This window comes from Sorex araneus, chromosome 5 (assembly GCF_027595985.1).
Source record: "Sorex araneus isolate mSorAra2 chromosome 5, mSorAra2.pri, whole genome shotgun sequence".
NCBI classification, from domain to species: Eukaryota; Metazoa; Chordata; class Mammalia; order Eulipotyphla; family Soricidae; genus Sorex; species Sorex araneus.
In genome coordinates this window covers 87259312-87285307 of record NC_073306.1, presented here as the reverse complement: position 1 = coordinate 87285307, position 25996 = coordinate 87259312, and the positions used below count along the sequence as shown (strand labels likewise).

The 25996-nt window shown below is 45.8% G+C and overlaps 1 protein-coding gene across 1 annotated transcript; it reads left to right on the top strand.

Annotated features, from left to right (window-relative positions):
- The first annotated feature begins 3 nt into the window (after positions 1-3).
- LIX1L (limb and CNS expressed 1 like) lies at positions 4-25822 on the top strand. Its single transcript, XM_004619162.2, has 6 exons — positions 4-379; positions 12664-12827; positions 19203-19343; positions 22421-22516; positions 22791-22868; positions 23539-25822. Exons 1-6 carry the CDS (start codon positions 88-90, stop codon positions 23779-23781), a joined length of 1014 nt encoding a protein of 337 aa, XP_004619219.1. The 5' UTR covers positions 4-87; the 3' UTR covers positions 23782-25822.
- The last annotated feature ends 174 nt before the right edge of the window (positions 25823-25996 follow it).

Here is a 25996-nt window from a genome sequence, read left to right as displayed (position 1 = left end):
GTCCCCGGGCGCTAGCGGGCTGGGTGGCTGAGACCGTTAGCTCGCCAGGCTGGCAGGCTGCGGGCCGCCTCTCCGCCGGCCGCCGGGATGGAGACGATGCGAGCGCAGCGGCTGCAGCCAGGAGTGGGCACCGGCGGGAGGGGCACTCTGCGAGCGTTGCGGCCTGGAGTGACCGGGGCCGCGGCTGCCACCGCCACACCCCCGGCGGGCCACCCGCCGGCCCCGCCGCCTCCCGCACCTCCCCCGCCGCCCCTGCTCCTGTCGGGGGCCCCCGGGCTGCCGCTGCCGCCGGGCGCCGCGGGCAGCCCCGCGGTGCTGCGGGAGGCAGTGGAGGCCGTAGTGAGGAGCTTCGCCAAGCACACGCAGGGCTACGGCCGAGGTGAGTCTGCGGGTGCGGCCTCCTGCGGGACACCCTCGGCGACGGAGCCTCGCTCCCAGCCTCCTCCGCCTCGCTTTCTGGCGAACGGCCCTCCCATGCATTTCCTTTCTGGGAGTTTCCTTGTAGGCTAGGCGCGCGCGCGCACACGCGCGAGCACAGACACAGACACACACACACACACAGACACACACTCAAGCACGCACACACACCACACTTCTCATACGCACGCATTCATACACATACACATACATTCACGCACACACTCATGTACACATTCACGCACACACACTCGTACACATTCATGTACACACATTCATGCACACACACTCATTTATGTACACACATTCATGCACACATTCATGCTCTCACATGCACATATTTACACACAGTCATGCACATATACACGCACGCACACACCATCTCAAGTGCACATTCGTGGGCGCATACTCATGTGCACGCATTCATACTCAGACCCTCACTCATTAGATTAGGCCTCCCACCCCCTCCTCTTTATTACTGCCTCTTCTCTAGAGACCCTTTTAGACACATACAACCGTTTTCCCCCAACCCTTTTTTCCTTCAAAAATGGATTTCCTCTTGTAATTGAGTGCCTTCACGTTTCTCTGCACTTGAGAACGGTCTCATTATGTGGGTTCCTCTCCTTGATTGCATATCCAAGCCATTTCTCCTGCAACCCTGCTCAGTTTTCCCGCACTCCCCATCATCTTAACCTTGATTTTTCAATTCTTTTGTTAAATAACATCCATCACTCTGAAATTTCCAAGGCAACTTCAGGTTTGCTGGGTGGTTCAGTAGTGCCTCCACAAGTCACAACAGTTGTGTCTTTAAGTATGGATGCAGGGAGAGCACAGGCTGCCATGGGTGAAGACTTATCACTCTATCCTCAGCACTGCAGGCACCTGAATAGCTCAGAGTGTAGCCATAGTGGCCCCAGCCCTAAATTCTTTAGTCACCATTACTAGGGAGCATTGCCTGGGAGTGACAGCCCCTCCTCTGATGTGACCCCTAAAAAAATAAAAAGAGAAATATAGTACAGTGAGGAAGGCTTTTGCCTTGCTTGTCGTTGACCAATTGGTCCCCAAGTCTGCCAGGAATGATCCCTGAGCACAGAGCCATGAGTGAGCCTTAAGCACTGCCTGGTGTGGCCCCCAAACCTAAATAAAGAGAATAGCATGGATACATGCCACTGAACTCACCCAGCTCCCTGTGACTTCAACACTCCCCCCACCCGCCCCCAGTGTCTTTTGTAGTAAGGAGCCTTACAGCTCAAGCCTCTGTATGTCTGGCTCTGTTTTCCTGGCCCTTGCCCAGGAACAGGATAAATCCCAGACCTTGGCTCCCTTCAATGTTAAATTCTGTGGAAATGAGCCAAGCAGAAACCCTATTTCCATTAGAAATCTTTGTCTTAAAAATGCCTAATTTCTAGGGTTTCTGAAAAGGGGCATGTAAGGACTTCCTTTATTGTTTCTGTTTAGCCATTGAGACATTTTTGAATTTTAGCTTCAGATTTCTAGCATAACAAAGAACACAGATTGAGAGAAGTGGATACAGATGTTAAGTTCAGAATTTCTTTGGTTCTGGGGCCATATACAGCAGTGTTCAGGGCTTACTCCTAGCTTGGTGCTCAGGGATCACTCCTGGCGGGGCTCAGGGGACCTTATGCTGTATTAGGAAATCTAAACTGAGTCAGCCATATGCAAGACAAGAGCCCTACCAGCTGTATTATCTCTCCTGCCCTAGCCCAGAATTTCTGAGACATCACTTCCCACTGCTTTGCCAGGTTCTGTGTAATTTGGAAGTGACTATATTTTTTAACTTTCCAGTTTTAAAATATATATATATATATTTTGGAAAAGCAAAATAGCTTTATTGAAAGAGGGGGAGGGGAGGGAGAGAGAGCGAGTGAGATCGAGCAAGTGAGAGAGAGAGAGAGAGAGAGAGAGAGAGAGAGAGAGAGAGAGAGAGAGAGAGAGAGAGAGAGAAGTATAAACATGAGCGTTATAGTGCAGTGGGTAGGGTGCTTTTTCTTGCACGCAGCTGATCTGAGTTCAATCTCCAGCATTCCATATAGTTCCCTGAGCACTCCCTGAGTAATTCCTGAGTGCAGAGCCAGGAGTAATACCTGAGTATTGCTGGGTGTGGCCCTAAAACAACAATAACAGGGGCTGGAGTGATAGCACAGCGGATAGCACAGCGGGTAGGGCGTTTGCCTTGCACTCGCTGACCCGGGTTCAAATCCCAGCATCCCATATGGTCCCCTGAGCGCTGCCAGGAGGAATTCCTGAGTGCAGAGCCAGGAGTAACCCCTGTGCATTGCTGGGTGTGACCCAAAAACAAACAAACAAATAAAACAACAATAACAACAAAGAAGAAGAGTACAAACAGATTTTAGAATTATAAAAGTCTGGGTTAAATCCTCTCTCTTTGGTAAAGTGACTTAACTCTTTTTCCTCCAGTTAAAATGTGGATTAAATGAGATGTGAATTAAATGAGATGATGTGCATAATAGCATAATAGATACTTTTAAAGGACAAGTATTGTTTGAAATTTATTGGTTCTATTAATTTTTCTTTTGTTTTGGTGGCAGGGGACTTATTTTGGGCCATAACCACCAGTGCTTGGAGATGCAAGAGGACACTGTACAATGCTGGGGATTGAACCAGGGTTGGCTACATGCAATGCAAGGGTCTTAATCCCTGTACTATCTCTCTGGTCATACTTGCTTTTTCTTTATTTTTATTTTTGAGCCCCATGCAGTAGAGCTTCAGGGCCTGAACACCAGCCTTTTGAGCCATCTCCCTGGCCTCAGGTGTCATTTGTATTCTCTGTCTCTGTCTCTGTCTCTGTCTCTTTCTCTCTTTTTCTCTCTCTCTCTCTCTCTCTCTCTCTCTCTCTCTCTCTTTCCCTTTTATGTCCTTGCAAAGGCAAGTTGCTCTACATTTAGCTACATTCCCAGCATAAGCTCTCTCATTCTAAACTCCTTATAGTGCCTGGTCCCAAGGATTCCTATGGATCTATGGAATCAGATTCCCAAAGATTCCTGATCCCAAAGACTCCTGTGAAAATAGAGTATCACATTCATTCAATATGTGTACAGTGATACATTTTACTATTGATACACTAACATATAGTGCACATATGTGTATGTGTACAGAGATACATTTACTACCAATGTCCCTTTGTTCATCATTTTAAACTCCAGCTGTGGGATACCACTTAGGCATGGAGAAAGCACACATTTGGTTCAGAAACTCATTGTGAATTTTTGTTTTCTTTTTTTGTGTGTTTGGGCCATGTTCTCAAGGATCACTCCTGGATGCTGGAGGAATATTCCTGGTGCTATGCTGAGGGCTCATTCCTGGCAGGGCCTGGGGGACAGTAGGGGATTCCAGGAATTGAACCCTGATCAATGGCATACAAAGCAATTGCTCTACCCACTGTACTATCTCAGCTTCCGGGTTTGTTTTTTTTTTTTATCTGTTCCAGAGAATTTTCCCTGCATTGGCTTCTCATCCAAGTATCCTGTAAAACACCTTTCCATTGTCTTAGAGAGAGTTCAGAAGGGGATCGTGCTGACACAGAGCAATTCATCAGGCTTCAGGCTTTGCAGTGCATCTCCCATCCAACATGCTACCTCCCTCCTCAGTCCTCAGCATTCTCCAGTCTCATTCCCTGTCTGCATGTCCAGCCAGAACTCTGGGAAAGTTTGGCACATAATTCAGCTTCAGGCAAGCAGAGTCTCTGCTGATTTGGCTCAGAAGTTCTTCACCACATGGAATCACTTATTCTGCTTCGGTTAATAGGCAAAGCTGCCTTTGGCACATACCCATATAGCCTTGTGACTGATGGCATGGTGTTGGGGGCTGGCTCTTCTCCCTTGAATATAACTTACTCTGGGTTTTGCCCAGACTATTCCTGGATCCAGCATTGCTTTTCGAGCCATCTTCAGTTCACATCCTTCTTCCTGTCTGCTCCAAATGTATCCTAGTCACTTAGAATGACCTCTCACACGTTGTAAATCCTGGGCCACTCAGGATTTACTTCTGGCTCTGCACTCAGGAATCACTCCCGGTGGGGCCCAGGGGACCATATGGATGCCAGGGATCAAATCCGGAATGGTCACATATAAGGCAAGTGCCATACCAACTATGCTATCTCTCTAGCCCCTGATTTTAATGTTTATTTATTATTGTTTGTTTGTTTGGGCTACTCCTAGTAGTCTCACTCAGTGCTCAGTCCTGGCTCTGAACACAGGGATCACTCCTGGAGGAGCTCAGGATACCCCTGCCGTGTGCCTAGGATCAAACCTGAATCAGGCGTGTACAGCCCAGTAGGCTATTGAATCTTACTAGACGTAGGACTAAGAATCAGAAAATATAGTCCTAGAAGGATAGATGGCTGTGTGATCTTGAATAAACTGCTTAATCTTGGGGCCAGAGCAGTAGTACTGCAGATAGGGTGTTTGCCTTGCACGTGGCTTACCCAGGTTCGATCCCTGGCATCCCGTATAGTACCCCAAGCACCACCAAGAGTAATTCTTAAGTGCAGAAGCAGAGTAACCCCTGAGCATCACTGGGTGTGACCCAAAATGTCCCCCCTCCACATTTTTTTGCTTAATCTCTCTGGGCTCCATCTGTTCCCTTAGTTTTAAAAAATTGTTGTTTGTTTTGGTGGGAGGGGGGTCACACCCGACTCTGCTCAGGGCTTACTCCTGGCACTGTGCTCAGGAGCAGACTAATGGAAACTGTGCCATGTAGTTGATCCGTTCTTTCCAGATAATGGACCACCCCTTTGCCTTTAAATAAATGACTGTGGAGTTAAGTTGAAGGGCCTGAGTATTTCCAATTTTTAGAAATGTTGGGGCCAGAGTGATAGTACAGTGGGTAGGGCATTTGGTTTGCATGCAATCAACTTGAGTTCTGTCACCAGCATCCCATATGGTCCCCTGAACACTGCCAGTAGTATTTCCTGAGTGCAGAACCAGGAGTAACACCTGAGCACTGCTGGATGTAGCTCCAAAACAAACCAAAAAAAGTTTGATTAGAGCCCTGTAATTAATTGTCCCTAACTGTTCTAACAAGCACTGTAGCACTGTTATTCATCGATTTGCTCGAGTGGACACCAGTAACATCTCCATTGTGAGACTTGTTGTTACTGTTTTTGGCATATTGAATATGCCACAGGTAGCTCGCCAGACTCTGCCATGTGGGCCGAATACTTTCGGTAGCTTGCCTGCTCTCCGAGAGGGGTGGAGGAATTGAACCCAGGTCTGCTGTGTGCGAGGCAAACGCCCTACCTGCTGTGCTATCTAAATGATTGCAAATTTTGTAGCTGAGAATAACCATGAGAACATTTTGTTGTTGTTTATTTTGTTTTGGGCTGCGCCCATACCCAGTGCTGCTCAGGGATCACTTTTGGCAGGCTTTGGGAACCATGTAGCATGCCAGGGATCAAACCTGGGTTGATTGAGCTCAAAAAAAGCACCATACCTACTTATTATTGCTCCAGCCCTCTGTAATTATTCTTATGATAGAAAATTTGTACTTTAATTTTATTTTATTTTATTTATTTTTTGAGTCACATCTGGTGATGCTCAAGAGTTATTTCTGGCGAACTTGGGGACCATATGGGATGCTAGGGATTGAATCTTGGTTAGCCGCCTGCAAGGCAAGTGCCCTGCCTGCTGTTTTATCTCTCCAGCCCTCTGTACTATAATTTTTATGTAATGTTATTTTATTTTTTTAATGTAGAGTATTGCTACATTAAATAATCATATTAAGATTAAGCTAACTAAAACAAGCATGAACTCCACATTACTTTAAATTTCTTTTTTATTTTAATTTCATAAAGTTGTTCACATTGTTTACATTCAACATTTCAACACCAATCCCACCACCATTACACCTTCCCACCACCATTACTTTGGATTTTCCCACCACCACTCAAGCCTACCCATAGGCAGATGCTAAATAATTTATTTTGTATTGCTTATTATGAATAGTATGAGATGTCATGTGGCCACCAAAACTCCTAGAATTCTAAATTTTTTTTTTGCTTTTTGGGTCACATCTGGCGATGCACAGGGGTTACTCCTGGCTTTGCACTCAGGAATTACTCCTGGCAGTGCTCAGGGGACCATATGGGATGCTGGGATTCGAACCTGGGTTGGCCGCCTGCAAGGCAAACGCCCTACCCGCTATGCTATCGCTCCAGCCCCTAGAATTCTAAATTTTTAAAAAATATTTGGGGTCCAGGGGCTGGAACAATAGCATAGCGTAGGGCATTTGCCCTGCATTCGGTCGACCTGGTTCAATTCCCAGCATATCATATGGTCCCCCAAGTACCACCAGGAGTAATTCCTGAGTGTATGAACCAGGAATAACCCCTGTGCATTGCTGGGTGTGGTCCAAAAAGCAATATATATATATATATATATATGTATAAATTTGGGGTCTGGAGGCATCTCTGCTGTGTGCTGCTCTCTTCCAAGATTCATTTGTGAGTCTTTGAATCATGGCCATTAATGTGCTTAAATGGCCTGATTTTGATCTCTTGAGATTTATTTATGGGTCTCTGAAGCAAGGCCAAAAAATAAGCTTGTATAGCTGTACCAGAAGTGGTTTGTGGGTGTGACTCCCACATACCTAACTTTTGGCCATTTAATTTCTCAGGAAATTTGGTCCCAAGTTGTTGGGATCCAGCCAGAGGCACAGCAGCAATTTGGGAATGTCAGGAAGCCTGATCAAGCTGCTGATGCACTCACCCCATAGGTTCAGGTTGACCTGCTGGGTGGCACTGAACCCTCGTTTATGTTATTTTAATGTTGGTTTATTTATTTGTTTATTTGTGCAGGACTCCCACACAATGCTCAGGCTCTCCAGGGATCATTCTAGAGGCTACCAGGACCACCCTCAGGACCACCTCGAATTGGACCTGAGTTCTCTTGATACTAGACATGTGCTCCAGCCCTTTGGGTTATCTCCCTGGCCCTTATTTTAGTGTTTTTACTCTGGTGAATATAAAAGATACATCTGTTATTCCATTTAACATTTATCAAATATTTTTCTCCTAAAGGCAAAAACAACATTGTAGGGACTAAATGATAGTATACTGGGTTGAGTGCTTGCCTTGCATGCATCTGACTCAGGTTCAATCCCTGGCACCCCATGTGGCCCCCTCGAGCATCTTTAGGAGTAATCCCCAAGCTTAGAGTAAGCCCTGAGCACCATGGGACACATCCAAGAAAACAAAGCAACACTGTTAGTGTTTTTTTTTTTTTTTCTTTTTGGGTCACACCTGGCAATGCGCAGGAGTCATTCCTGGCTCATGCACTCAGGAATTATCCCTGGCGGTGCTCAAGGGACCATATGGGATGCTGGGATTTGAACCCTGGTCGGCCACGTGCAAGGCAAACGCCCTACCCGCTGTGCTATCACTCCAGCCCTGCAACACTGTTAGTTTTGTTCATTTTGTTTTGTGTCACACCCAGTGGTTCTCGGGACTTGCTCCTGATTCTGTGCGCTTGGTGGGGCTCAGGGGACTATATGTGGTGTCAGGGATTGAACCTGGATCAGCCACATGCAAGGCAAGCACCTTACCCACTGTACTACTGTTTCAGGTCAACATTATTATTTATGTTGTGGTTGTTCAACACTATAGTATAATCCCTCAAATATTCCTATCTTCATCTTTATTTTCCCTTTCAGCCCAGCATCTGCCAGGGACTTCCAGAAAGAAACATAACTGTGAGATGTGTGTGTCTTAGCCTTCACTGCCCTTTCCACCAAACTTCTCAAACTATCTTGTACAAATCATTATATTTATGTCCCTCACTAAAACTCATTTAAAAAAAAAACTGTGAGCACTGGGCTAGGGAGAAAGCTCAAAGGGCTGGCATGTAGGCTAACACCACATGATCGCCTAAGCAATGCTGGGATCGACCTCCAAGCAACAAATCATGAATAGCACCAGGTGTGTCCCAAACAAAATCAAATTGAGAGCTAGAGCAATAGTGTATTGAGCAGGGCATTTCCCTTGCACATGGCTGACCCAGTTTTGAGTCCCAGCATCCCAAATGGCCTCCTGAGCCCCTCAGGAGTGATTCCTGAGTGCACAGCCAGGAATCAGCCCTGGGAGCACTGATATGGCCCCAAAACAAAACAAAAGAGTTTTTCATTATTCATCTTTGGACCAGAGAGCTAGTGTAGCAGGTCAGGCATTTGCCTTGCATGCAGCCAACTGAGGTTCAATCCCCAGCATCTCAGATGGTCTCCCAGTCCTGCCAGGAATGATTCCTGAATGCAGAGCCAGGAGTAATCCCTGAGCATTGCCAGGTGTGCCCCCAAAATCAAGCAAACAAACAAAACAAAAACAAAATTGAACCAAGGAAAACCATGGTCAACATCCACCCTATCACATATAAGTACTCATACGCAGCACATGATCTTACTTGAAGCCTGGGGAACTTAGGAAACTCCATGAGTTTCAATCATGAGCTAGACCTTGGATCCTGGGTTAAGATTCTCAAACTGGAGGCAGGATGTCTCTGTTCACACCCCGGTGTGACCCCAGCAAGTCATATACTTTCTTTGGCCGGAGTGTGACTAGATGACCCTAAAGTCCCTGTCAGCAACCTCAATGAACCCGTCTCTGAGCATTTTTAAGAGCAGATAACCATTGCTTTTCTCCTGTCCACATTGCCTGATTTCTCTATTTATATTTACATTTCTGAAATGAGTCACTATTTCTTTAGCTTTTAAGTCATCATTTAAAAGGCCAGAGAGGAGCTGGAGAAATAGCACAGCGGGTAGGGCATTTGCCTTGCACGTGGCTGACCCGGGTTCGATTCCTAGCATTGCATATGGTCCCCCAAGCACTGCCAGGTAATTCCTGAGTGCAGAGCCAGGAGTAACCCCTGAGCATCACTGGGTCAAAAAAAAAGAAAAAAAAGACCAGAGAAATTTCAGGGGTTGAGGCTCTCACCTTGCATGCAGCCAGCCCAAGTTTAGTCCTCAGAACCTCCTAGGGTCCCCCGATACTCCAGAAATGAGCACAGAGCCATGGTGAACCAACCCCCTGTCTCCCTGCTGGCAAAAGAGAGACTCTTTACTGTGTGCCAAGAGTGATTCATTGGACTCTAGAGTGGACAGTGCATTACTAAGAAGCCATTGCTGTGGTCTCCTCCCATCTTTCTTATTCTGATCCTCTCCCTGTTGTTCACATGTCAGGAGAGCTGTCACCAGTGCCTTGTGCCAGATGGGCTCCAAGAGACCAGTGGGGCTGAAAAGATCTCAGAGGAAAGCACAAAGATGGCTGAGCTTTCTGGGCCTCAGTGACCTCTGCTGAAATGAAGGGTGGGAAAGAGCTTCCTTTTCACACCGTCTTTTAATAGCAGAATGAATGTGAAAAGTCGGTCAACTCTCGGGTGTTAGAAGAAACATGGCCTCTTTCCAGAGTTGGCTGGTATAGGCCTGCTTGCTTCAGCTGCAGGCGGATAGCTCTCTCTGGCCTCAGTGTTGAACTCCTTCCTGACAGGGAAGACTTCATTTATCTTTGCATCCCCACTGCCCAGACAGAACTGTAGGCCTCAAGTACTCATATTTTTTTACTTAATGTGTGTGGTGGCCAGGAGAATAGGCCATTCACAGTTCCAGCGAAGAGGCATATGCTACTGATAGGCTCAGGTTGTGTCCCCCTGGGTCCAGCAACACAGCCAACTGAAGCCACGTGTCCTCTGTGCTGCCCCAGCTGAAAACTGAGCACAACGCCGATCACTGACACAGGTGTAACCTGGTGAAAGTGGGGGACCTTTGCTTGATCAGGTCCCTTTGGTCTCACTTAACCTTTCTTTCCTTTTTTTTTTCTTTTGCTTTTTGGGTCACACCTGGCAATGCACAGGGGTTACTCCTGGCTCTTTACTCAGGAATTACCCCCTGGCGGTGCTCAGGGGACCATATGGGATGCTGGGATTCAAACCCGGGTCGGCCGCGTGCAAGGCAAACGCCCTACCCGCTGTACTATAACTCCAGCCCTCTTTCCTTTTTTTTTGGGGGGGGGCGGTGCACCCGGCAATGCTCAGTGGTAACTCCTGGCTCTGCACTCAGGAACTACTCCTTGTGGTGCTTGAGGGACCGTATGGGGGTCAGAGCTTGAGTCTAGGTTGGCTGTGTGCAAGACAAATGCCCTGCCACTGTACTATCACTCTCACCTTGGAACTGTACTACAGACTTTGTCCAAATATCCTCCTTCCCTCCCTCCCTCCCTCCCTCCCTCCCTCCCTTTCCACTTTTTTGTTTTGTTTTGTTTTGTTTGGCAGCCATACCTGGCAATGTTCAGGGATGATTCCTGATGGGGCTCAGGGGACAATATGGGGTGCCAGGGATTGAACCTGGTCAGATCTGTACAAGGGAAAAGCCCTATCCATCCTACTATTGCTTCAGTCCTGTGTGTCAACCAACCCAGGTTTCTTTAAAGTGGACTGACTACTCTTATTTTCCTGCTTCCTATGCAATGATCACTTGCATGTCTGTCCCATTTTGGTATCTTCTGGGAAGATCTGAACTAAGGCAATGTCAGAGAATAAGTGAGTCTTTGTAAATAAGACTAGAGACCAGTTATGTACCACATGGTCCCCAACATGTCAAGGATTGACACCCAAATGTAGAGTTGGGGATAGCTTTTCACACTTCTAGGTGTGGCCCCAAAGCAAAAATGAAAAAGAAATGAAACTCTTTAGTAGCAGCAAGTGACATGGCTCAAAAGGCCAGAGCAAAGGCTCTGCATGCAGCAATCTTAGATTTTGTTATTTTCATGTGAAGCTTAAACATCACATGCTCAAAGGTAACTTTTCTTTTTATATTAATTAGGTCAGATGCTCCAACATAACTTCACACCATCCACTGCACTTTTGTAGTGCTTATTACAATCACAGTCTTTCATTTATTTGAGATTATTCATACAGCTCTTTTGACCAGGACCCAGAAAGGGAAAAAGAAAGTAAATTGTTTTGTTCACTGTGGTAGACTGGCATTTAGTAGATATTCTACTAAGAGCATAGAGTAGATACTCAAAGAATTTTTGTGAAAGTATTGGAGGATGAGGAGAATTGTTCTGAAATACAGTTTGCTGTCTGGAGTAATTAGTTCTTTCTTTCTTTCTTTCTTTCTTTCTTTCTTTCTTTCTTTCTTTCTTTCTTTCTTTCTTTCTTTCTTTCTTTTTCTTCTTCTTCTACTTCTTCTTCCTCTTCTTCCTCCTCCTCCTCCTCCTCTTCCTCCTCCTCCTCCTTCTCCTTCTCCTCCTCCTCCTTCTTCCTTCTCCTCCTTCTCCTCCTTCTCCTTCCTTCTCCTTCTCCTTTTTATTCTCCTTCTCCTTCTCCTCCTCCTCCTCCTCCTCTTCTTCTTCTTCTTCTTCTTCTTCTTCTTCTTCCTCTTTCTCGTCCTCCTCCTCTTCCTTCTCCTCCTCCTCTTCCTCTTCTTCCTCCTCTCCCTCTTCTCCCTCTTCCTCTTCTCCCTCTTCCTCTCCTCCTCCTCCTCCTTCTTTTTCCTCTTCTCCCTCTTCCTCTTATTCCTCTTCCTCTTCCTCTCTTCCTTCTCTTCCTCCTCCTCCTACTTCTCCTCCTTCTCCTCCTCCTTGCTATTAGTAATGCAGCCATGTGGTTGGAGCCTTCTCTCCTGTCCTGCCCCTCGGGCCCTAGCACTAACTGCTATGGTGTATATTATTCCAGGATACTGACCAATTACAGAATAACTTGGACTGCCAACACTTCATCAGGCAACAATGCTGGTCACTCACACTGACAACTATGTTCCTAACAATTAAGTGACTTACCTTTAGTGTCTAGCACTCATCAGAGTGTGAACTAGCAAGACAGGAAGTGAGTCAAACACATGCCTTGTAAGTGTGATACAGCCCTGAACTCAATTCTCAGCCTCCCTCCAGTTCCCTCACCCCTTGCAAAGGTGAGCGAGAGGTGGGAGAGGAGGGCAGAACTCTCCTGGCTCCCCCATGCAAAAGGCCCTAATTACAATCTAGCTTGCTCATGCAAAGGCTTTTCCATGGTGATAGCTAAATGGGATGAGAAGACGTGGTAGAGGCACTGCATCTTTAGCTGATACTTTATGGAGCCCACTTCCTGGTCTGGTCTCCCACCTTCCTGCTTTCTCACTGTGAGGACATGGAACTAATACTGTTCAGGGTCCTTTTTTCTAAGCCATACTGCTTAGAGGTGTTCTCACGCCTCAACTTGACCGCTTCTCTCTTTGTAGTGAACGTGGTGGAGGCCCTTCAGGAATTCTGGCAGATGAAGCAATCCCGGGGAGCCGACCTGAAAAACGGCGCTCTGGTTGTCTATGAGATGGTCCCCTCCAGCAGCCCTCCCTATGTCTGCTATGTCACCCTACCTGGGGGCAGCTGCTTTGGGAGTTTCCAGGTAAGAGGTGCAAGACCGAGCGAGGAAGGATGAATGTTCAGGTGCTGCTCATTGGTGACTTTCTCTGTAACTTTGGCCATTTACTCTTTGTCTGCAATCACGTATTTAAGAACCACAGCTCACTCCAGGAAAGTCACCCTGTTGGCATCTGAAGCTCATTGGACCACAGAACATGCTTTTCCTTCACCCTGCAAACACTCAAACCCGTTTTGTGTTTGTGGGCTACTCCTGGCTATGTGCCTGGGGGTTCCTATGGTGTCAGGGATCAGACTTGCACACCAGGTCCTTACTCTGCTCTTACTCTGTAATATTAGGCCACTCATACCCAGCCCACTTCCTGGTCTGGTCTTCCACCTTCCTGCTTTCTCACTGTAAGGACATGGAACTAATACTGTTTAGAGTCCTTTTTCCCAGACAGTTACTCAAGAAAGCAGTGTTTAAGTTTGCTGGGAGGTCAGTAGTGAGGTATTCTGTGTGACTGAAGTGATGCTCACCTAAAGAAGTAGGGGTCTCTGGGGCTGGAGTGATAGCACAGCGGGTAGGGCGTTTGCCTTGCACGCGGCCGACCCGGGTTCGAATCCCAGCACCCCATATGGTCCCCTGAGCACCGCCAGGGCTAATTCCTGAGTGCATGAGCCAGGAATGACCCCTGTGCATTGCCGGGTGTGACCAAAAAAAAAAAAAAAAAAAAAAAGAAGTAGGGGTCTGTATTCTGACTCCCCTAAATGTGGAATTTCTACTTCTCCAGGCTTCAATCTCCCATATACTAGCCAGGAGGCAGTGTAGCTCAGTTATAAATAAAGGTGAACTTTTACAGTTTGCTGCAACTTAGCTGGAACTGGAGGGCATTGCACCAAGAAAAGTAAGTCAAAGGGAACAGGACAAATGCTGCATTATCTCACTCATCTGTGGAGTGTAAAGAAACACAGTGTATGGGAGATCGTGGTGGGGAGGGGGGGAGGGGCCTTAGGCTCATCAGTGAGGTAAAGGTGTGGATATATAGTATATGTCTAAACCACAGAATCAACACCACCACAAGGAGGAGATCCAATAAACTAAAAAATGTTTAATAAATATGTTATGGCCAGGGGCTGGAGAAATAGTACATCAGGTAGGGCTCTTGCCTTGCACACCATACCACTAACTTGGGTTTGATCCCCAGCATCCCATCCAAACACTGCCAGGAGTAATTCCTGAGCACAGAGCCAGGAGTAAGCTCTGAGCACCATAGGGTGCCCCCACCCAAAAATAAAATGCCTGTCAAGGAGTCATGTTGGGGGTTGGGAGGAAACCTGGGGCCATTGGCACTAGTGATGAGATTGGTGCTAGTCCATTTGTATTCCTGAAACTCAACTATGAATAACTTTGAAAGTCACAGTGCCTTAATTAAAAAAAAAAAAGTAATAGAATACACAGTGGCCAGTGAGGACTGGGCCTGGGAGTCCATATATAGAATTGAGTTATTAAGCACAGGGGAAGCCATGTGATAACTCTGTGTTCATGAATATCAGGGTTTTTTTGTGGTTTTATCTTTTTTTGGAGGGGGGGCACATCCAGCAGTGCTCAGGGATCACACTTGCAAGTTTGGGGGAAATATAGGGTGTGCCAGGGACTGAACCCAGGTCAGCTGAGTGCAAGGCAAACACCCTACTAGCTGTACAATCTCTGGCCCTGAGACATCATTTTTTTTTTTTTTACTTTTTGGGTCACACCTGGCAATGCATAGGGATCACTCCTGGCTCATGCACTCAGGAATTAACTCCTGGTGGTCCTCAGGGGACCAGATGGGATGCTGGGAATCGAACCCGGTCGGCCGAGTGCAAGGCAAACACCCTACCCTCTGTGCTATCGTTCCAGCCCCGAGACATCAATTTTTTAGTTTAGTTTTTGTTGTTGTTGTTGGGGCTATACTCTGCAATGCTCAGGGCTTACTTACTCCTGGCTCTGCGCTCAGGAATCACTCCTGGCAGTATTCAGGGGACCATATGTAATACTTGGCATCAAAACCAAGTTGACTATGTGCAAGGTAAGTGCCCAACCCAGCATGCTATCTCTCTGGCTCTGAAACATCAATTTTAAAATGATAGTAAGTCATGGTGGTGCCTAAATAAAAATAAATAAAAACACAAAGAACTTAAGTTAGCTCATTTCTAAATTGCTTTCTAATATTCCCAGTCTACAACTGCAAGAAAGTTTGATAACATGATAAGGAAAGGAGTAATTGCTCATCCAAGGTAGTTAAAAACTTGACTGAAATTTTAAAAAAATTGGCTAATATAATTGCGGATAGGAAAGCACCTGCTTGAAATGCCAATTTAGAATTTCAATAGGAATTTAGATATCACACACCTTTGTTGTGTTTCCCATGTGTATGGTTTGTGAGACCTTTAGACAAAGCTGTAGCTGCTGTTGTGTGCTGCTACAGCACCCCAAGTTCCACCATCACATCCCTGATCTCAGTACCTTGTGACCAACTATTTATCTCTCCCAGTGCCCATCGCCATGGAGATAGAAGTTTCTGTCTTCCTTCTTGTTCCATTGAGTTCCCTACCACTCAATTCAGTGTCCAGCACAGTGTCCAACAGAGTAGGAACTTAATATGTCTTTTCCACTAATGAGTGTAGTTCAATTCCTGCCTCAAACAGAAATAACCCAAAGGAAGTTTTATGAACACTGCGTGGCTCGGGGCTGGGAAGATGGCTCAAAGGGCTAGAGCAAGTGTGGAATGCACAGGTTCATCCCTGTGCTGCTGGGAGTTTCCTGAGCATAAAACCAAAACAAGGGGCTGGAGCGATAGCACAGTGGGTATAGGGCGTTTGCCTTGCACGTGGCCAACCTGGATTTGATCCCTGGCATCCCATTTGGTCCCCTGAGCACCACCAGGAGTCATTCCTGAGTGCAGAGCCAGGAGTAACACCTGTGCATTGCTGGGCGTGATCCCCCCCAAAAAAAAAGCAAAAAAAAAACCCCAAACAAAAAACAGGTGGCTAAATTCTCGCCCCCCCCCCAGAAAAACCCTTATCATGTCAGAAAATATGCTCAGGGTGACTAATGTTTATATTTTCTCTCCTATAAAATAGAATCCTTCTCCCTTCTCATCATATTGGTTGTACAATGATACTCATAACTAGAACATAATAGAAGTTGGATTTCTTTTGTTTCCAGAACAGGACTACCTATCTTGATCCATATTAACATAAATTTTATATTTTCTATTTAGCAGGATTTTCTATTTTTCCTGGTAATTTTCTTCATAGATGAGTTTTCTTCATAGATGACTTTCCAGAAATAGCACTTCCCTGTAGAGTGGGCATCAGACTTGTAAATATTTTATTTTATTTCATTTTATTTGCTTTTTGGGTCACACCCAGCGATGCTCAGGGGTTACTCCTGGCTCTGCGCTCAGGAATTACTCCTGGTGGTGCTTGGGGGACCATATGGGATGCTGGGAATCAAACCCGGGTCGGCCACATGCAAGGCAAATTCCCTACTCTCTGTGCTATTGCTCCAGCCCTAGAGACTTGTAAATATTAAAAGAAGTGGAAACATAGAAATTGAGGGAGTATGGGCTAGATAGATAGGTCAGCAGACAGAGCACTTGTCTTACAAATGGCCAACCCTGGTTTGATCCCTGGCACCCTAAACTGTCTCTTGATCCTTGTCAAAAGTGATCCCTGAGTACTGCCAGGTCTGATCACAAAACAAAGAAATTGAAGGAGCAGTAAGATAGGATCACAGTATTAAGATTCATAAGCTGTCGGGGCTGGAGCAATAGCACAGCGGGGAGGGCATTTGCCTTGTATGCGGCCGACCCAGGTTCGATTCCCAGCATCCCATATGGTCCCCTGAGCACCACCAGGAGTAATTCCTGAGCACAGAGCCAGGTGCATCGCCAGGTGTGACCCAAAAAATTAATAATTAGATAAATTAAAAAAAAAAGATTCATAAGCTGTCTCCAAAATCTGTCAGTTAGCGGGCTGGAGAGACAGGACAGTGGGAAGGCACTTTCCTTGATCAATCCCTGGCTTTCCACTTGATGCCATGAGATCTCCAGGAATGATGCCTGAGCACAGAGAGCACAGAACCAGGAATAATCCGTGAGCACCACCAGGTGTGGCCCCCAAACAAAAACAAACCAAAAAAGAGTCAGCTAAAATAAATGGGACATTATTGATATTAAGGATAATTAAGTAGCAAATACGTACAGGTCTCCTTTTAAAAACTGTAATATTGGTCTAGAGATTTAGTACAGGGGCACTGTGCTTGTATGTGTGGTCTGCAGTTCAGTCCCTGGCAATGCATCTGATCCCTCAAGCACACCAGGTGTGCCTCCCAACCAAGAAAAATCAATTAAGTTTTTGGCTTTTTGGGTCACACCCAGCGATGCTCAGGGGTTACTCCTGGCTCTGCCTCAGGAATTGCTCCTGGTGGTGCTCGGGGGACCATATGGGATGCTAGGAATAGAACCCGGGTCGGCCTCGTGCAAGGCAAATGCCCTACCCGCTATGCTGTTGCTCCAGCCCAAATCTTTAAAAAACTGTACTATTACTTTATTTTCTTCCCCTGATCATAAGTGACAAAGGGAACAGAGGCCTTTGAGGCAATGAAGACAGATCATTAAGGAATACGGTGGTGCCTAGGAATCTGAAGTTGAATGATGTCTGAAATTCAGACTTCCTTTCAGATACCTATTTGGATACCATGTTTTTAGAAACAAGCAAACAAACGAACAAAAATAATTTCTGGGCTGGAGAAGTAGCTCAACAGCCTTGAGCATGTCTTTTGGTTGAGGGAGGTCTATGCGTTCTCCCCAATACCACATGGACTTCTAGGTACTGCCACCACCGAGCCAGGACTAGCCCCCGAGCACCCTGGTATGGCAAATAAATAAATAAATAAATAAATAAATAAATAAATAAATAAATATCCATCATGAATTTTTTTTCAAAGTTTTATTATTTTTTAGCAGGGCAGACCCGGCAGTGCTCAGCACTTCTTGGTTGTACCACTGCCCCTGCTTCATAGTTCTTTATTTCTGGTGTTTTCCTTGGGGCAGATTTTCCTTCCCCTAGCCACCCTTTCCTCCTTGTTTCTTCAGCAGCAGGATAACTGTAAATTTCTTATTCAGACCTTAGTTTCTGTTTAGGAATGGCTCCTTCACTTTCTATGTTAGCAGGGAATTGTTTTCTCACAACTGAAAGAGAAGTGAAGGCTGGAGCGAAAGTACAGTATACAGGGTGCTTGCCTTGCACACAGCCAACCCGGGTTCAATCCCAGACATTACATATGATCCCCTGAGCCCCCAGAAGTGATCCCTGAGCTCAGAGCTAGAAGTAAGCCCTGAACGCAGCTGGCTATGTCCCCAAAACAAAACAAAACGAAGGGGCTGGAGCGATAGCACAGTGGATAGGGCGTTTGCCTTGCACGCGGCTGACCCAGGTTCGATTCCCAGCATCCCATATGGTCCCCTGAGCACAGCCAGGGGTAATTCCTGAGTGCAGAGCCAGGAGTGACCCCTGTGCATCGCCGCGTGTGACCCAAAGATTAAAAAAAAAGAAAGAAATGGGGCTGGAGTGATAGCACAGCGGGTAGGGCGTTTGCCTTGCACGCGGCCGACCGACCCTGGTTCGATTCCCAGCATCCCATATGGTCCCCTGAGCACCGCCAGGAGTGATTCCTGAGTGCATGAGCCAGGAGTAACCCCTGTGCATCGCTGGGTGTGACCCAAAAAGAAAAAAAAAACAAAAAACCAAAAAACAAAGAAAACAAGAATAAAAGTGAAAAATGCCAGATGAAGGTGGAAAGAGAGCTTAGTGGGCTGGAGCACATGCTGAGCAGCCCCCTGAGCATGCAGGGTGTGGCCCCCATTTCCCAAAAGTCCCAGGTGGTAGAGCAACAGACCCCCTTTGCAGAAGTCCCCTAGACGTAGCTTTTTCTAACTTTAGGTTATTTAGAATCTTGCCTGTTTGTCAGAACAGAAGAACCAGATGCTGATTGATTCCTAATAAGCGGCCCAGAATCTGACTTTCAACTCATTAATTCTGTAGACTGTTTCAACAGGGGTATTTTCCACATCCAGTGATCAGATGCTGACTTCAGCAACCTTCCTCATTCTGCATTCAGTTTGGTATGAACTACTGCCCTCTCCAGCTCCTTAATGACTTCAGGATGTGGAATCAAAATTCTGTTTCCAAAAGCCCCAGTTATTTTTGCAATAAACACTTTAGAGAATGCACAAACTGATGTAGGCTTTGTTTAATGTCTTCTACCTTAAGTGTTTTCTCCAACCATTCCTTCTTCCCTCTCAGACAGATACACATATTCTCTCCTCTCTCTCCACCCCCTTCCCTCTACCAATCCTCCCCCCACACCTAGTTTTGCCCAACAAAAGCTGAAGCCCGAAGGAGTGCTGCGAAGATTGCCCTCATGAACTCTGTGTTTAATGAACACCCTTCCCGAAGAATTACTGATGAATTCATTGAGAAGAGTGTCTCTGAGGCGCTGGCATCTTTCAATGTGAGTGATTTGGAGTCAGAAGGAAGTGCTGGGGGATGGGAGGGCTGGCTGGCTGGGAAGTCTTGGAAATTACTGGGAAACGGCACAACTTCTTGTTTTCTTTCCCATCTGCATCTCTGCTCTGTTTATTCTGTCAGGTTATGTGCTCCATATGTCTGTCTGTAATTACATGTGTATGTTTACAGTTATTTGGTCTCTCTTCATTGTGTCTTTTGGGTATCTGGAAACCTTTAATTTAAGATTTATGGAAAAAAAGATTTTATGGAATTTTAGAGATATTCAAAAAAATTTTGAGTTTGAATTTTGCTTTTTCTACTTTTGGCTGAAGACCTTATTCCCTGGGCCAGAGAGTTAGATCAAAGAGCTGAGTACATGCTTTGCATGAAAGAGGTCTGAAGTCACATGGTCCTCAGAGCAAGAAGCCTGGGGTCACCGGGTCCCCAGGAACCACCAGGAGATGGCCCCTTCCCCCAGATCTTCCATAACAGCCCCAACACTGCTGGGTGTGGCTCAGACAAAAAAAATTAGTCTCCATTTCTTTCACTTTCTTCGTTTTAAGGTCTGTTTATTTGGGGGTGGGGGTTTGTCCCATATCTGAGAATATTTGGGGATGGAGCCAAGGTTTGTCTCATGCAAGGCAAGCTCTTTACTGTCTTTCATATTATCTCTGAGCCCCTGTTCTTTTCACTAATCAACTGTATGTATTGTCACTTTTCTTCTGCCTCCTTTACTTCACCTTGTTAATATAAGAACACTTGGTAATATAGTGTTTTGTCTCTTTTCCCCTCAGAGTTGGGGAGGATAATTTCTTTACTCTGTTTTAAAAAGTCATTTGGGAGGTGGGGAGTTAGCTCAGAGGGCTGGAACATAGGCTTTCCCTGTGGGATCCTTAAGTTCAAAAACAGCACCAGTTGGGCCCCCGACATTGCTAGGAGCAGCACAAAAAAAGGAACTAAAGACAAATTAGGGCCTAGAGAGCCTAAGGTGCTTGCCTTGCATGTGGCTGCTCCTGGTTCAATCCCAGGCACCCTAAATGGTCCCCTAAGAACCTCTAGGAGTGATCTCTGAGCAGAGAGTCAGGAGTAGTCCCTGAGCACCATGATGTGTGGCCTCCCAAACAAAACTAAGTAAAAGGAATAATATATGGGGGCCATGGTAGAGAACATGTACAAGGCCCTGGGTTCAATTGTTGGCTCCACACAGACATTTCTGTTCTTCCAGATGATGATGATGATGATGATGATGATGATGATGATGATGATGGAGCACTGTGTGGTTTCTATCTATATCTGGAGGGGGGGTTTGGACACAACCTAAGGTGCTTGGGGGGGTGTATAGCTTTTTATACCAGTAGCTTCCTGGCCTTATTCTCCTAGATCACATGAGTGGAGGGTCACTAAGAAACCAGGACACGCCCTTACTTTGCACATCTCAGTCAGTCCCCGGCTCTACGCCTATCTCCAATATTATGAAACCACTTCCAATTAGTGAGGACCAAAGCCAGAACCACAATGCATTTGAACTGTGCAACTGAGCACCAGGTCAGAACCAGGAATACACTCACAGGTTATATGACAGATCACACTTAATCCTTTTATAATATGTAAGGTTTTATTTTGCATTTACCTCATTTCTGAAAAAATACTGAAGAGGAAGGAGAGCTATAATCGCTTCCTTTTTAAAGATGAGGAAATTGAGGACCAGAGAGGCTAAAAGCCAGAAGACTGTCAGAGACTAGTCCACACTCCCCTCTACAGTTTCGTTTTTTAACACTTAGGCTTATAGGTCGGGCATGACAGTATATCTGACTTCTGCCCCTGGAACCCAGAAAAAGCCCATGGCAGAAGCACAGAAGGCAAAACAGCACCCAGTAGTTACCTTGCTTATTGCTATTGCAGCTGGTCTTACTTATTTATTCAGGGCGTGTGATAGGACCAGCAGTGCTCAGGACCTACTCCTGGTTCTGTGCTCAGAGATCAATCCTGGTGGGGCTCAGGAGTACCAGGGATTCAACTGAAGTTGGTTGAAAGCAAGACAAGAGCCCTCCCTGCTATAATATTACTTAGACTTTGAGTTAGGTATATATATATATATATTTATATATATATATAATTTGTAATCCTTGAATGAAACTTTATTTAAACACCATGATTTACAAAGTTGTTCATAGTATAGTTGTTTTAGGTATTCAATATTCCAGCATGTCTCACCACCAATATGCCCTTTGCTCCACAAATGTCCCCAGTTTTTCACCCCTTGCCAAGCTTGCTCCTTTAGCAGGCACAAAATAATTTATTTTATGTTTCTTGTTACAACATATATCATGTAAAACAGTGTTACTAAAGTCATAGCTGGAGGGGCTGGAGCGATAGCACAGCGGGTAGGGCGTTTGCCTTGCACGCGGCTGACCCGGGTTCAAATCCCAGCATCCCATATGGTCCCCTGAGCACCGCCAGGAGTAATTTCTGAGTGTAAAACCAGGAGTAACCCCTGTGCATCGCCGGGTGTGACCCAAAAAGCAAAAAATAAATAAATAAATAAATAAAGTCATAGCTGGAGGATTTACTGAGCTGTTAGTACCAGGATGAGCCTCCTGCTTTATTATTTTCACTCATTGAGTTTAGTGGGCTTCTACTCAATTTTCCCATCTGATTTTCTGCACTTCTCCTGGGCTGTCAGCTCTGTGAAGTTTGAAGGTTTTTTTGCGGCTATATATGTGGCTGCAGGCTGCATGCTTCAGGGGCTTTGGAGCTAGAACAATGAGCTGCGGTGTTTCTTTGGGAGATCAGTTATGAAGCTGGGCCATTTATCTGGCAATGGTGGGAGCCAGATGTGGGTGGGTGGAGGACCAGGCCTTTGGCAGGGTGGGCACTTGGACTGCCCCCATCCCACTAAGGCTCCAGAGATCTGGGCCCTTTGTTGCTGGGGGCCCCCTGGGATAACTCAGCTGTTGGCATCTTTCTGAGATCAATCGTGAAGTTTGAGTTAAACATTTTAAATTTAAGTATACAGGGAGTGCTGCATGACGTGATCATCCTAAGAGAAAATTTGTCCCCCCATTCCCACTTTGTTACCAGGGCAACAGAGAGGAAGCAGACAACCCCAACACAGGGATTGGTGCCTTCCGGTTCATGCTGGAATCCAACAAGGGCAAGTCAATGCTGGAGTTCCAGGTATTGGTCAGCCTGCTCCCCCAGCTCTAATAGCCACCTGCTGGACAAGCCTCCTCTGAACCTCTGACTCATGAAACTGAGTTGGAAAGGGAGAGAAGTTTGTTAAATAACGTTTAAAATATAAAGTCCTCCCTTCCCCCCACGGGTATATCAGAAATGGGGTCAGAGATGCTTCCACAGAATGTTTTGTAAAAAGCTCCCCCGTGTGTCACCCTGACGGGGAGCCCCAGTAGAGACACCCCTGTCCTGGCACTTGCTTATCTTCTTCTCCCAGGAGCTCATGACCGTCTTCCAGCTGCTGCACTGGAATGGCAGCCTCAAGGCCATGCGGGAAAGGCAGTGCTCTCGGCAGGTGAGGACCTCAGTGGGGGAGTGTGGAGGGAAGAACTGGTGGAAGAGATGTGTGAGAAGCAGGTGGGCTTCTGGTAGTGCCCTGTTCTTGGGCCTTCGCACTGGACCAGTGGCCTGGCTGAGCATTGCTGGGAGGCTTCCTGAGACCCCAGAATGCTACTGGGAAACTAACTCCCCCTTCCATTCCCCTCCCCAAAAAAATAAAAGTTGGCTGTGGTTCACATTGTGAATCATGAAGGCCTTCCTTAGAGAGTTCACGTTACTTCCATCAATCTTCTACTTAGATCTTGACTCCTTTGCCAGCAATGTATCTTCTCCAGTCTGGTCCCCCCAAGTGGGATACATCCCTTAAGAAATTCTGTAGAGAAAGCTGGAGCAATAGTAGAGCGTGTTAGGTTCTTGCCTTGCATGCAGCAGATTTGGAATTGATCCCCAGCATCCCATATGTTCCTGAGTTCCGCCAGGAGTGATCCCAGAGCACAACAGGAGGAGTAAGCCCTGAGCACAGTCAGCTGTGACACCCAAAATAAAAGAAAAAAAAAGAAAGCTCCAGAGAGGACTGGAGAAGTGCCTTTGTTCAGGATCCTCAGCAAAGCATCCAGAGGCTCCCATGACACCGTGTGAACCTTCCCAAGGTCAATAACCTTCACACTTGGTCTTCCCCCATCCAGGAAGTGTTGGCCCACTATTCCCACCGGGCCCTGGATGATGACATTCGCCACCAAATGGCACTGGACTGGGTGAGCCGGGAGCAGAGTGTTCCCGGGGCACTGTCAAGAGAGCTGGCCGCCACGGAACAGGAGCTGGATGAAGCCCGGCTGGCAGGCAAGGAGCTGCGTTTCCACAAGGAGAAGAAAGACATCCTCACACTGGCCGCCGGGCAGCTGGGCAGCGTGCATCCTCCCAACTGTTAGGCCGCCACACCCCTGCCCCAGCCCTTTCTATAGATCCTTTCTAAGATTTAGTGTGATTTCTGTACAGATGGTCCCAATTTTATACTTTAAGATATAGAGATCTATATGTGTGTATAAACCCAGCCCCTGGATTCCTGTTTGCCCAGAGATCCCTTTTCTTATTTCTAGTCTTTGGATGGAGTTTCCTTTAAACAGCTCCACTCCACTTTACAGGAATGACAGCACATCTTTGGAGCTTAGCTGCCTTTTATCTAACAAACCTGGCTTCTGGGTTGTCATTATAGTAGCAGGAAATGACTGACCAGGTATTCATGCCGCCTTCCACAATAACATGGTGCTTGTATATAAGAACTCTCTGCCCCCCCTCCCCAGTGACACCTCCCTATTCCTACTTTGTCTGGGATCAAACAAACCAAGTTGTTCCTCTAGTAACTAGATATTTCCTTGCTAACACCACCCCCTCCTCACCATCACCTTACTCTGCCTCCAAATGGTATTTTACTTTGACATTTCTGTACCTCATTCCTTAGAAAACATTTCTTATTTTTTAAGACAGTCATTCTTGGGGAACTTCTCCAGAACAAAAGAGGAATTACAAACATAGTTCAGAGAAGCTTATCCCCTAAGGTGCTTCTATAGCTACCCTATGGGGAGTCCAGATTTCCAGATATGCTCTCTAGCACAGAAGGGGGCAGGGTAGAAGTTGCTTCTATTTCAAGCATTCCCTTTTTTTTTTTCTTTTTGGGTTACACCCGGCGAGGCACAGGGGTTACTCCTGGCTCTGTACTCAAGAACTACTCCTGGCAGTGCTCAGGGGACCATATGGGATGCTAGGAATCAAACCCGGGTTGACCACGTGCAAGGCAAATGCCCTACCCGCTGTCAAGCATTCCCTTTTGACCCCATCCCAGGCTCCCAAAGTTTAGTTAAGCTAAACTCCTTCAGAGATCAGTAAAACATATTTGTATCTTTCATCCTTTTGCTCTCTGGAACCATGACTTTTTTTTTTTTTTTGTGAGAACTCTGTCTCTCATTCCCACAAAGTTGCTGCTGTTTACTACCTGAGATATACATACCTTAGATTCACATTTGTTTTCTCTTTTCCCTTCCTTCACCATGATTTGTTTTAATTTTTGATGAGGTGCTGGGGATCAAACCTTGCACTTGCAAAGCCTGTGCTCAACTCCTGGGCCTCCACATTGATTATTAGAGCATAAATTCATGAATTGTTCGGGAAACTAGATGCCTTCTAGCACTTGGAACTAGAGAATGCTGGAAGGAAAGGATATTCATCTCTTCCCTTCCCCCACGTCTCTCCTGGGTGAAACAGAAGAGAACTGGTATAAAGCACAACTAAAGCATTCCTCTTTGGGGGTATCTTTTTTATATAGCTCTAAGATTTATTTCCCTTCCATTCTGTAATCTCCTTTACATTATATATCATATTTCTGTGCACTTTCTAAACTGTGCTGAGGAGTGTAATGCTCCTGCAACTACTTGCCACTTAATGATTACACACTTTGCTTTTAGAAATATATTAGGAAACAGCCCACACTGTGCTCTTTTGGATCATAATAGAGGGACAAGATTAAAGTCAGATTTCTTGCTTTATGAAGTCATCTTGTGACCAGTATGTATGGGATCAGAGGTAAGATATCTAACAACAAAAAAAGAAGAAGAAGAAAGAAAAAAGAAGTCTAACAAATTATGCTTGGAAAGGGCTTCCAAGAACTCCCGAAGGCCCCCCATAATGTTCTCTGAAGTTCATGCAGGACCTGAGTAGAAGGAAGCTCCTGCGTGAGTTTAACAGGGGCATTTATTGTTTCTATTGATATTTATCATTCAAAATCCAGGTGCTCTCCTATGCTCCTTTCTCTGGGAAGTCCTCAGGGAAATGAGTTGTAGGGAAGAGTTTTCCATGAACCTCCTGGATTTGTTATTTTTCTCAAATACTAACCAGTCAGATCCCAAAGAACTTGAGAAACAGTGTTCCCTGATCTCTCCATTTCTGGTATTAAAGATTTTACTTATCTTTTTAGTACTTTCTATGTATTTTATACACATAATTTTATACAATTAAAAATAGATTTTTGTCTAGTGAGACATATTGACTCATTCTTGAGGCCTGTATATTCGAGTTCTAAAATGACACTTTCTCTTACATATTTACTTAAAAAATTATTAGTATTTTGGGGGAAGCAAAAATGTTACACTT